This window comes from Lissotriton vulgaris, chromosome 3_1 (genome assembly GCF_964263255.1).
Source record: "Lissotriton vulgaris chromosome 3_1, aLisVul1.2, whole genome shotgun sequence".
NCBI classification, from domain to species: Eukaryota; Metazoa; Chordata; class Amphibia; order Caudata; family Salamandridae; genus Lissotriton; species Lissotriton vulgaris.
This window is the reverse complement of record NC_141689.1, coordinates 769,865,729-769,878,090: the sequence shown is the minus strand read 5'-3', so window position 1 is coordinate 769,878,090 and position 12,362 is coordinate 769,865,729. Positions and strand designations below refer to the sequence as shown.

Here is a 12,362-nt window from a genome sequence, read left to right as displayed (position 1 = left end):
GCGGGTCTTGGGCTCAAAATTCCACGGACCTGATAATTCTCGCCTGGGTGCCTATTCCAATCATGGAGTCCCACTCTGCAACTCTGGGCAATAGCTTGCTTAATCTCCACAACGGCCCCCACAACGCTATGGATGCCTGGCGTCCACCTTGGGGGTGCCCAGGAGTGGACGCCTCACAGGGAAAGCCAGGATGGGTTCCACAGCGGTATTCGTACAAGCGCCTTGAGACCCTTGAGAGTGAGCAGTGCGATATACAAGTATCAATTTACAATCAATTTACATTTACTCTTTGAGCTCAGGGGAGTCAGTGCGAGACATTGAGATGATGTGTGACTGCTCAAGTTTAGCACTTGCTTAGCTGCAGAATTCCTGACACATTACAATTTGGTGATTAGATGTCCCAAGAACCCACTATATATTCTATTGGCGAGTGGAGGCTTGGCAGAGCTGAAGCTGTACAGGATAGAACCCTCTGAGAGAAGCAAGGGAGGTAATGCATTTTTGATCATTCTGTTGGTCATGCCTTGTTTCTTTAGTTGAGTAGACATGTTTGTGGGAGGTCCAATTTCTTTAGACAGATGGTGGTGGAATCATTTTTGCCAAGCTCTAAATTTTAGGATCTGAGCTTCAAGTGTCCTGTAGCATCCAAGTGTCTGCTGTCCACAAGCATGGGCTTCATTACCGAGCTTCTGACAGATCCCACAGACTCCTGCGAATACCTTACACTTTCCATATGCAGCAACACCTTCCAACTGTGCAGACTGCACATCTTTTACCACCCCCCAGACATGAATGACATCTTCACTGACATCACAGCCAAGGTTTCCCCCAACTCTAAAGACATTTCCCTGGGCGACTTCAACCTGCATTGGAACGACCCCAAGGACCCTCAGGTCAACACCATTAGAGACTTCCTGGTTGACCTAGCCCTTACCCAAGCTGCACACTTCCAACTCACTCAAAAGGTGCCACTCTAGACTGGATCATCGCGAAGGAATCAGCGGTCAAGTTTATCTCTATAGACCCATGCGATTGGTCTGACCACCACGCTATTACTTTCCTTCTGCCTGGCACCCATAGGACAAGGGCACCACACACCCGAGATTCCAAAATGTTGGGTTAGAGACACAAAGAACCTTGATCACAGGAAACTCGTTGCTCCCTGCGAAACCTCTAAAGAAACCCCCAAATCTCTAATATCATAAGAGGAATTTTCCTCCTGCTCCGACAAAATCACTGCCCTAGGAAACCATCTTAGATACGCCACTTACTCCCAAACCCCTCCGGCTCAGCCTCACCTCTCCGCGCTGTTCCCCATACATCACCCAAAAACCAAGAGTCCTTGTCCAACTTCAAAGTTTATGATGAACATTACGTCTCAAAAATTCTATCCTCCTTAAACCCGAACAACTAATTTAATTACCCTCTCACTGCTTAGCCGCCACCTCTCAGGCTATCATCCCTAGTTGGACTGCAATAATCAACACCTCCCTCCTACAGGGATCGATACCAGACTCTCTTAAAGCCGGCCAAGTCATCCCCATCTTAATAAAATCTATGCTGGATCCTGCTTCCCCTGACAACTACAGACCTAGATCTAATATCCCGCTCCTAGCTAAAGTTCTGGAGAAATGTGTGCAACAGCAGCTGAGCCAACACATCCCCATCTTTCATCTACTAGACGACTTCCATTCCGGGTTCAGACCTGGGCACAGCACTAAAACTACCCTCCTCCACATCATGGATGATGCCCTCCAAGTCCTTGACCAAGGCAAAACCGGTCTCATAATCCTCCTAGATTTATCCTCTGCTTTCGATAGAGTCAACCACGAAAAACTCCTTAAAGGCCTCAAAATCAGGATGGGGCTGGATGGCCCTGTTCTTGAATGGTTTAGGTCCTTCCTCCAGAACCACTCAGAGATCCTGGTACTTGGTCCGCTCCCTCTCCGATCACGGTTGGAGTCCCTCGAGGATCAACCCTGTCCCCTACACTCTTCAACCTTTACCTTGAACCGCTTGCAGAAGTGCTACGCACCGCCTATATCTCCTACCACATGTATGCCAACAACACCCAGATCTACATCAAAATCTCTTCTCCTGAGGACAGTTTTTCCCTAAATGAGGCCTTGAAGCGGACTGTCCATGGCTCACCTCAAACCAGCTCAAACTTAACAGAAGAAAAACTGAATTTCTTCCAATCTCCCTACCCAAAACCAACCCTGACATTCAGGAATGGATCAAGTCGTTCACAGCATTTAACTGCCCATGAATAGTGGACTCTGTTAAATCCCTTGAAATAACCCTAGACGGCAGCTTGAATATGCGTGGCCACATCAACTCGATGGCCAAAACAGCCAGATTTCACCTGAGCTACCTAAGAAACCTGAAACCTTTCCTTGACACAAAAGACCTAAAAATGGCAATCCAGGCGCTAGTCATTTCCAGACTTGAATATGGATGCACTACCCTCGCAGGTCTACCCAAGATCTCCCTGGCCCCATTAAGAGCCTACCTCAATGCTGCCGCCAGACTCCTAACAGGTTCAAAGAAATTAGACCACATCTCTCCGAACCTTAAAGCTCTGAATTGGCTTCCTCTCGAGGCCAGAATCCAAATTAAGCTGGCTTGCATAACTCACAAATACTCCAATTCCCCTGCATTTCTCGCCCAGAAACTCGTAATAACCGGAAACTCCTGGTCCGCCAGAGACCTCTTGCTCCAGCCAGCACGCTTGCGAAAAAAAAGTACAATCAGGCATTCTCTGGGGCTGCACCAAGAATTTGGAACTCACTCCCGCCCGCCATTAGAAGAATTCAGTCTCTGGCACGCTTCAAAAAGGAGGCCAAAACCTTCCTAATGGGCAAATTCCTCTCCTAACCCTTGCATTACAGTCACCTCAGCGACTTTGTTCTGCCTCCTATTACGGCCTCACAGTGGTTTTTCAGGAAGATATCCACCCGGCACCTCTGGGCATCCCACCCTGGGATCTGAAACCGCTTGTTTTTTGTAAAATATATCTACCTGTTTTCATCCCAAATGTATACACCCTGGGATCTGAGACCGCTTGTTTCTTGTAAAATGTATCTATTTTATCCCTAATGTACCCAACCCCCTAAGTCTTTTGTATACCACTTGTCAATCCTATAAAGCGCTCTGATACCCTTGCAGGTCTAGTTCTCGCTCTATAAAACACAAAAATAAAATAAATGGTTATTCCAGCTTTAGGATAATTTTGGTGATGTCCCTGTAGTGAAAACTGGATGTGGCCTTTGGTCATGCCTGTGCCAACACTACCTGCTTAACACTTTTTTTATATATTCCCAGAGTGCATTGCACGGAAACAGACATTTGACCAGGCCCTACGCCCTGAGTAACATATTGTCACAGCTGTAAGATGTGTCCAAAGTAGACCAGTTACTCACGCCATTCCCCAATGTCTTTCGATTAGGACTTCAAGACGTCCCTCATTTAAAAAAAAAAGTTTTTTAGTCTGCAGGGACCTAGGGGTGCACATATTTGCTCTCCCTAAGATTGCCCACAAAATGTTAATATTGGTCCTCAGATCTGAGTTTTTTCGTAGAGTAGAAAAATCATTTTGACCCCTCTGATGTGTTCAATAAAGCCCACAGTGAGTGGGCAATGCACAGAATGCTACCACCCTCATTTGCCCCAGACTTTTGATCCACATTATGGCCCACAAAACATACCAAATGGTGGACCTGTTTGCACAAATATTTAAAGGATTAATGAACTGGATTTTTTTTGGAGGCGTTTTGCAGTTTTTTCAGCAAATACTGCCCTGTAACCATCTGTTCTTAGCATTTAGAGATGTAAATTCCCATGCCGTGCATACCCCTGCTATCTAGTGTTGGGCCTGGGTGTTTGCAACTTGTTTTACTTTGAAAATGTTTGCAGTCACAAAACCTGCTGCAACTCCTCCCTCAGTCTATAATGCACCACAACAAAGATTCTACCCCAGATTGTTTTCCACTCAGCTGGTGAGTAGTCTACGTGTAGTGTAGTGTCAAAGCCAATACCATTGTGAAGTTAATGTTGGAAAGGAAGAGTAAAAACATCTGTGGCCATAGCTACCTTCTAGGAAGGAGGGGGGATGCATGTGAATCTACAGCACTGCATACTTCGAATACCTGGTTACAGGGAAACATTTTCTGTTCATAGCATGTGTGGCTGTAGTTGCAAATGCTCTGCACAGACTGTAAAGCAGTTTCTCCCTAAAGCAGTGGCTAGCGATCAGATGATGCAGATGTTTGAAACAAGCTTTTTTACCAGTCTGTTGACAGGCTTGAAGAACCACACAGCAGTGTTTCATGAATGTATGTGGAGTTGACATGTGGCAGTTTTACAGACATATCCTAAATGGATATTATCTAAAAATGTCAGAGTTTCTCCCTTTTAGCGCAAGGAAGATACTTTAGGAGGCACAGATAGTGTGCACTTGGCTTTGGCACTGCTGGTTTGTTATACACTTAATCCACATTGCAGTGCCTCACCTGGAGAAGGAGTGTCCCACATGAGGTTAGCAAAGGCTACGAAAAGTTGTTTTGTCTTACGAAAGTACATAGTACTGTCGATGTAGTACATGAGTGCCCCATTAACATTAAGTGTGTGTAAAGCCATTTCAACTACGCAGTCGGTGTAATGGAAGAAGACAGACAGCTCAATGGTTTGAAAAACTGAGAAAAGGTGAGACTACCTTTTGCAGGAATTTGGGACTGGTTTTAATGATTACCCTGTCCCTATGGAAAGGAATAAAAGCTAATTCTACGTTTAAAGCCTGCAAATAACTGATGCGTCTCAGAGAGGTAACTGTTATCAAGAAGATCACCTATGACAAGAGCTGCAGCTCACATTAGCAGAGTTGTTCGAAGGGTGGGCTCATGACCTCTGTGAAACCTAACTAAGATCCACAACAGGGGTAGTAAGCACTAAATAAATGCAATTACAGTACCATAGAATATGGCCTTTAGGGGCTTTGGGAGGTATACCATGAAGGTTTTAATGACAGGGATTTTTAAAATGGGACATGTTACATGTTTTGGATGTATGCTGCAACTGCAGTCAGTTGTAGATGGACTGAAATGTATGCTAACCCTTCCATCTACAAATATAACAGGTAACAGATTATGCCTTGTACAGAGAACTTCAGGGATCTCTGTTTTTAGTGATGCAGTAGTGGACAAACTTATTCCACATTGCTGCATAGCAGGTGCATAGCCTGCTTGCGTGCCTCATGTAGAATAAGCATATATTGCGACGGGAGCTTAAGGTATCCAAACTATAGGACCTCAGGTGCCAAAATGTTAGACTGAGCTGTTTGGAGTTTAGGAGTCTGAGCTGACCCTGATGGTGAGTGAGTCCGGCCTCTGCAGCTATTTCTTGAGTGGGCTGACCGACATCTCTGGAGCCCAGAAGGCCAGATCGGCGCCTCTAGGATGAGGATCATGAACTCGTGTCTCGTTTCCCTTACCACATATGGGATGAGAGAAAGGCAGAAAAGCATAAGCAAATTTCCCAGATCAGTTCATGCATAGTGCATTGCACATGGATTTTGAGTGTGGGCACTTGGAGGCAAAGCTTAGGCATTCTGTGATTTGAGGAATGGCGAACGGGTTGATGGTCGGGGTGTCCCACTAATGGAGTACCTGTGAAGTACAGGTGGACTCAGTTCTGATTTTATGGACTTGTTGATAGAAGGTCTGCAACAATGTCCACACACCGACAACCTCTAATACTCTGGTGACCAAGGAATGTTGTGAATGACCCAATGCCAAATCTCCTGGATGAGTGCAGACAGCTGGGGGAGTGAATCCTGCTCCATTCCTTGATGTAGAACATGGTTATGTTGTCCATCTTTATGAGGACTGTTGTGCCCCCTAAGAGCTGGAGGAAACTCTTAGAGAGCTTGATAAAAGCTCTTAGGGGTAGGCAGATGGGCAAGGTCTCCAAGTAGTAGATCTGATATCTCTTCTATTGTAGGGTCCAGATGCCTAGCACAGACATGCAGTGGAGGTAAGCTTGTCGGCGCGAATGGTCACATGTGGAAGTGGTCGAGGGAAGGCCAGCTGATCAACAACTTGTTGCTGTTCCACCATAGTAGAGCGCTCTGAGTTTTGTTTTTTACCAACACTAGATCCTCCCACTGACCCTCCGCTTGTGACAATTGAAGTGGGTGCTTTTCTAGAATGGTGTGTGTCATTATGGCAATACATGAAGACATCATCCCTAATAACCATATAACCATCCTTCCTGTAAGAGGACATCCATTCAGAAAAAGAGGCAGCATGTATTAGAATGTAATTGCCTTCTCTTGGTTGAGGTAAGCCTTCCCAGGGAAAGTGTTGAGGATGGAACCTAGGAATGGCTAAATCTGCGGGGCTGGAGGTGGGACTTTTTGCCGTTGGTGTAGAATCCCATCTTGTAAAGTAAGGACACCGCTTTTTGAGTGTTTACTAGATATTGTATTCTGCTACTCTTGTGAGTAAGCTAGACTGGGAATGATGTGAATGGTGTTTATGCACAGATTCAAGGTAACCACTGCTAGATGCTTTGTGAACATGCTTGGAGCTGTAGTGACCTTGAAGGATACAACTCTGAAGTGGTAGTGTACCAGTAGTGGCCAAGATTAATTGGGATGTGGAATTAAGTGTTTTTTAGGTTCAGCATCACCATGAAAGAGCAGTGGTAGGTTCCTGCTAGATGGTCATATGAAAGTGCTCCTGCGGATGGTCCCATGTACTTTTCAGACAACTGGGGAACGAAACATTGACACAGAATTCATCACAATTATGATAATGAGGTGCAAATCCCTTGTCTCAAAGTAATCTTTTTCCAACTATAAGGAGAAGGAGGACAATATTATTAGTTATCCCCGTGGCACCTCAGGTCACTATTCTGGGACTTTCAAGTATTGATCTGAGTGTTACTAAGAAAAAGTGAGACTTCATTCAACTGTTTGGCCCTGTTTTCTTTGTATGATCAATACCCTTATGTAATTAATAAAGTTAACTTGATATTTATACACACAGGAGCATGCCTCACAGCTGATATCATCTATTACTGATTTGCAATTTATTTTATGTAACTAGGTTAGCAGATATATCCTTTACTGCTACTCTCAAAATATTCTACAGAAATCTTTTCCTTCAGGGGATTTCTTTGAAAGAACAGCAGGACAAACTGTACATGCAAATCCATGAAATGCATTATGCTATTTATTACAGTTCTTGAGAGAAGGAACCTCATGACACATTTGAGGCTTCAGCTCTGTTGAACAATCGATCCTTTCCAAATTTTACAAGGTTAATAAACAGAATACTAATCTCTGTGTATGTGTGTTTACATACACATATATAACATGTTTTTCATCAGTTTGGTATACTGGATTCTTATGCGATGTAAACAAACATTCTGCATGCCATTTCAAAATCAGTTCTAAAAAATAAAAAACAAAATAAACTGCACATCCATTACAAATTCGAGTTCTATATTACTTAACATCAAATGAAAATAATTTAAGCTTTGTCAATTAAGTATGAAATGAAAAACCAATGAACGTTGATCTTTAAATATTCATGTCAACAATAACCATACCTGTTGTTGTGTTTGGACTAATGATTCTAAGTACTTGATGATAACAGTTTTAAAGTCCTTTACTCGTTGTTTCTGTAATATACATGAATGCAGATTAGTAATCATGAAACACAAAGATTCATTACAATGATGCTACGACTCAGCTTATGATCAAAATACAAGTGCTCTTAGGAGCAAATATACATGCCTCAAACCTTCCAACTTCTTTGCGTATGGTTTTTGAGATCTGATCAAATTCTCTTTCTCCTTGTTGAACCTTTGCTTCCCACTGAGAAAAAGAAAAAAAACAGACATTTTATAGCATTTGAAATATACATTTCTTATTCCAACAGCATACATCATATTCAATGTCAAAGTAAAAAATTTTCATACTAACCAATTACCATGTATTCTAAGGAAACTCGGAACAATATAACTAAAGACAATTGGGTTTCGTAGGAGTCTCCGGATTACTGTTGCTGTCATAGCAAATCTCAGCTTATCTGCTTTCAAGTAACTCTGAATATTTGCAATTTGTGCAAAGTAAAAAGGAAACGCATTTTAGTCATCTTCAATGCCTCTACTGCGGTGCACTAACCAATCATAAGACTGAATGGCAATAACATGTTGTAAGAAATTGGGCTATTAGTTGAGCAGGAGAGGAGACCACTACAAGTAATAAGTCCACAACTTTCCATGTTAAACACAGTTTCAATAATTTAAACTTGGGCTCAACCCCTGGTAGCTATGATACAGAGTGGGCTGGTGTAACTTAGCAAATTGTGTAAAGTATTTAGCAGTAATAAACCAGTAACAAAAAAACAAATCTACAGACTATAGAAAAAGAAATCAACAACCAATTCCTACAAATCAAGAACAATGTTATAAAAAAACGACACCAACTCCGAAACGATCATAAAATCCAAAAAGGGGATCGGAGAATGTTTGACATTTTTAAGTCAAAGAAGCATCTGTGGAAGCAGTACATCAGGACTTGCGCTCAAATTGAGAGCGTTTGCGATCCGCCACAAGCAGCTGAGCCTAGTATGAAGACCCAGTCCACTTCTGTGGGAGGCTTTTTTAATAGGAATTCGAAAGGGGAAAGGCTGAAGTCGGTATCTGATGAAGTTCTGTCCAAGTTGGATGTTGTTTGAGGTCCCGCCGAGTCTGTTTTTGGCAGGAAAAGCTCAGAGCAGCAACATTCAAATTTCGCACCTGCTGAACATCTTTTGTCGGCTAGATACTTTTCGCACCTTCAATTTTTCTATGTTCAGACTTTTTGGGAGTTTTAAAATCTCCAGTGGGACAAGCTTGCAAACTATATCCAGGAAAAAACGTACAAAAGCCAGATACCTTAGCTGTGATGGTTTGCGGGAGTTTTATTTTGGGCACCAAAAAGCTCAGAGATCAGGACCAGCCTTATTTTTTGCTTGCTGGGGTTGTGCCTTCAGCAGATAGCCTTGATTGGTTAGTGGCAATCCTCCAAAGGTGGAATGTTTTCCTAGTCGCAACTTTTTGATTAGCTCCCCTTGGCCACTCCTGAGGCTCCCAAGACCTAAGGGACAGCACTTGAAGTCCAAGACCCACATCAGCAGAGGTCACCAGAACAGTCCAATCAGGATCCATTTGCCACTGGTCCCCTGGTGGCTACAAGAAAACACCTGTACCAGATTTTGATGTCTTTGTAGCCACACAGAAGGTCAGCCAACTGGCCCTTGGAGTCCACTTCGCCGTGCCGAGTAGAAGTGGAAGCAGGTCAGTCCCTTCAGGTCGCAAAACAGGTCATGGACAGCAGGTCCAATTCTTTTTCAGTCTTTTCATAGGTCCAGACATTCTAAAGAGCTGGGGAATGGGTGCTGCTTTTGTTCAATTTAATAGTCTGGGTGCTGAGATTGGCAAGATGGCGGCTGCGTGATTCTTGCGGGTAGCTGCCTCCCGTCCACGATCCCTAGATGACTGCCTAAACGTCGTCGGAATTGCCCTGGTGGCCTCAACGTAAAATATAAACAAATATAAACTTACTCTGCTGGAGTAGCTTGTTCCGGGCTGATGCAGATACAGATGCGTCTCTTCTCTGCGGCGCTGACCCTCGCAACATGAGCCTTCAGAGCACGGAGAGCCTTTCCATCTGTTACTACTGCGGAAAGAAGTGTGGAGCGGCGATACCCTGTGGTGAAACTTGGGACGGACGACTCTGTAAGCTGTCACGGCATAGCCTGCATCTCTTCTGGAATGCCTCCAAAGGGGAAGCCGGCAGGGAAAGACATTAACGAGACCGGAGGGATCGGGCCGGCAACCATGACTAGTCGCGCTACTGAAAGCAAATCACTGGACTCCAACACGGATGCTCTACAGCCTGGCCTGCGCAGGGAAGGCTCTCAGGGAGGAAGAATGATGAGCGGAGCCAGCGAGCAGAAACCGGAAAGAGGAGCCCGCGCGAAGGGACCAACTGTGCCGGTGATGTTTGCCAGCAAAGGATCCAATCTTGCTTCACTCCTCAATTGCACCGGCTACACAGAGTAAAGGTAAAAGCGTGAACAATTTAAATGTCAAAATGATTAAAGATACTGGTGGAAGAAAAGGCGAATGAGGGCAAGGAAACATAAAAGAGCCTAGCAAACAGTCCTGGGAGGCCTGAAAGCGCGTCTGCAGGGGTAGATAAGATAAATGGCCTGGCTACTGAACTGGCTAACATCTTCACTAGTTCGCCCCCGAATGCAAGCATTTCGCTAAAAAGTCAAGACACGGAGTTGCCTCCAGTCGAGGTCGGGGCATTTTCAGGGGCTGAGGGCTACAGGCCTCCACTTACCCTGGCAAAAGAACTACACGATTTACTACAGGATTTACCTGGTCAGGCTCAAGCGGAAGGGGTGTTGCAGCGACCCCCGAGGTGGATAACTTTTACACAATGACAGATGAATCTGATTTCTCAGAGGACAGCTTGAAAAACAGCTTAGACGGGAACTCCTCAGACAGCGGAAGCCCTTCTCTGAAGCCTGACATACATAGGCGTATCCCCTTTCGTAGCAAGAAGAAAAGCTCAAGAGACTTGGGTAAAGATCCAGGCTTTACTACTGACGGTAGCCAGTCTAACAAGCTGAGATGGGATTACTCCGCTTCACATCTAGGAGTACAAGAGACAGATTCCACACAAGGCAGGGTGTCATAAATGGTACTGATAGCGCGACAGGGGCTCAAGTGGCCCAATCATCTATGGAACTGATTTATGCCACATTAAAACAAATACAGACGGAGGCCAGACAGGAGCACAAGAGGGCCCATGTGGCAACCAGGAAACTCCAGGGCGCCCTCTCCGCAAAGTCAATAAAGCTTGCTCAGAGATTAATGAACGCACCACCGCGCTTGAGGAGCGCGTAGTTCAATTGGAGGCAAGTGTGGAAATCTCTGATAAACAGTCCACGTCTAACGAGAGCAGAATGACTGATGTCCTCTGGAAGCTGGAGGACTTCGAAAATAGAAAACCACGAAACAACCTGCGCTTACTAGGAATTGCGGAGAAAGAGGAAGGCGATGATATTCGTGGTTTTGTATTGAAGCTTCTGCGAGAGGCCTTCCCAGAGCTGGTTCACTGGAACTGGTACGCAGAAGTTCAAAGGGTGCACAGATACCCCTTCATGCTCAAGAAAAGATCTCGCCAAGAAGAAAAGCCCAGAGCCATATTAATTTTCTTCGGCAACTTTCTCTTACGTCAAGCTATTTTCGAGAAAGCCAGGCCAGATGCAAGAAGATCTTGCGCAGGACACTCCTTCGCCCGCCCTGACTTTTGTCATTCTAATGTAGAGAGGAGATGGAGACTTCGCTCTCTTATCTCTCCCTTTCAGCAACAAGGGTGTGGAGTATTTTTGCTGAGTCCGGCTAGCTTAAAAGTTATATGTAAAGGCATGACCAGAGTATTCACTTCTGAAATCCAGGCCCAGGAGTACTTGAATGAGCTTTCGAGCAGGGAAGTTAGAAAATGAGGGCTAAGCTGGAGATAGGCAGCATCACCTAATGTTGGCTTTATTTTTCTTCGTTTTTTTTCTGGGTTTGGTGTAGGGTCGGGAGAGGCTAGGGGCACAACCACATGCAGGAGGCATCACAAGGGTCCTTGGACCTATTTTGCCTTTTTGAAGGGAGGGGGAGGGCGGGCGGGGGACGGTGGGGGTCTGGATCTATGGGAGAAGCAGTAGGTTTATGGTTTATTGGGATGCACAATTCTACATTTGGCTGACCTGTATGCTTTTGACTGTATTCTTATTTTGTAATGAAGAAAATCAGAATTGCCTCGGTTAATATTTGTGGCTTAAATGATCCCCAAAAGAGGAGGCGGGTTGGTGTGGACGTTCAATTTTTAAGAGCGGATGTTCTATGCCTCCAGGAAACTCATATTGAGGGAAGCCGGAAAAGGCTTCTGGAGCTGTCCTGGTACCATATTGTAGCTAATACAACACAAGAAACTCGCACAGAGGGGGTGGCTATTTTGGCTCGAAATGGGAAAAGCAGCTTTCTTAGCTTTCCTCGATGCCGGGCAGATAGCTTGGGCAGACGGGTGATTGTTCAAGTGTGTATTGAAAACAAAATGTTTACCCTCTGCTCAGTATATGGATCTGTGCTAGACGACCCAGCCGTGTTTGACTGGCTTAGAACTGAATTAGTAGGGTGGACCTTACCTCTGATCTTTTGTGGAGATCCAAATAATAATTTGAATAGCCAAGTGGATACCGGTAAAACTCTCTATCATGGCGGGAAGACCAAAGTGTTTAATTCATTGT

At 44.6% G+C, this 12,362-nt stretch overlaps 1 protein-coding gene across 2 annotated transcripts in view; it reads right to left on the bottom strand.

Annotated features, from left to right (window-relative positions):
• The window catches only part of SNX2 (sorting nexin 2), a 392,895-nt gene that overhangs the window by 26,780 nt on the left and 353,753 nt on the right, over positions 1-12,362 (bottom strand). The window contains exons 13-14 of one of the 2 annotated variants that reach the window (XR_015309306.1): positions 7,806-7,879; positions 7,612-7,683 (exon numbers count right to left, since the gene is read on the bottom strand). Coding sequence is in view for 1 of the 2 variants with exons in the window: in XM_086961080.1 (XP_086817206.1) it covers positions 7,612-7,683; positions 7,799-7,879 (153 nt within the window). In the remaining variant the exon portion in view is untranslated. Of the gene's footprint in view, positions 1-7,611; positions 7,684-7,798; positions 7,880-12,362 lie in introns of both variants that reach the window. The other variant, XM_086961080.1, reaches the window with a different exon arrangement.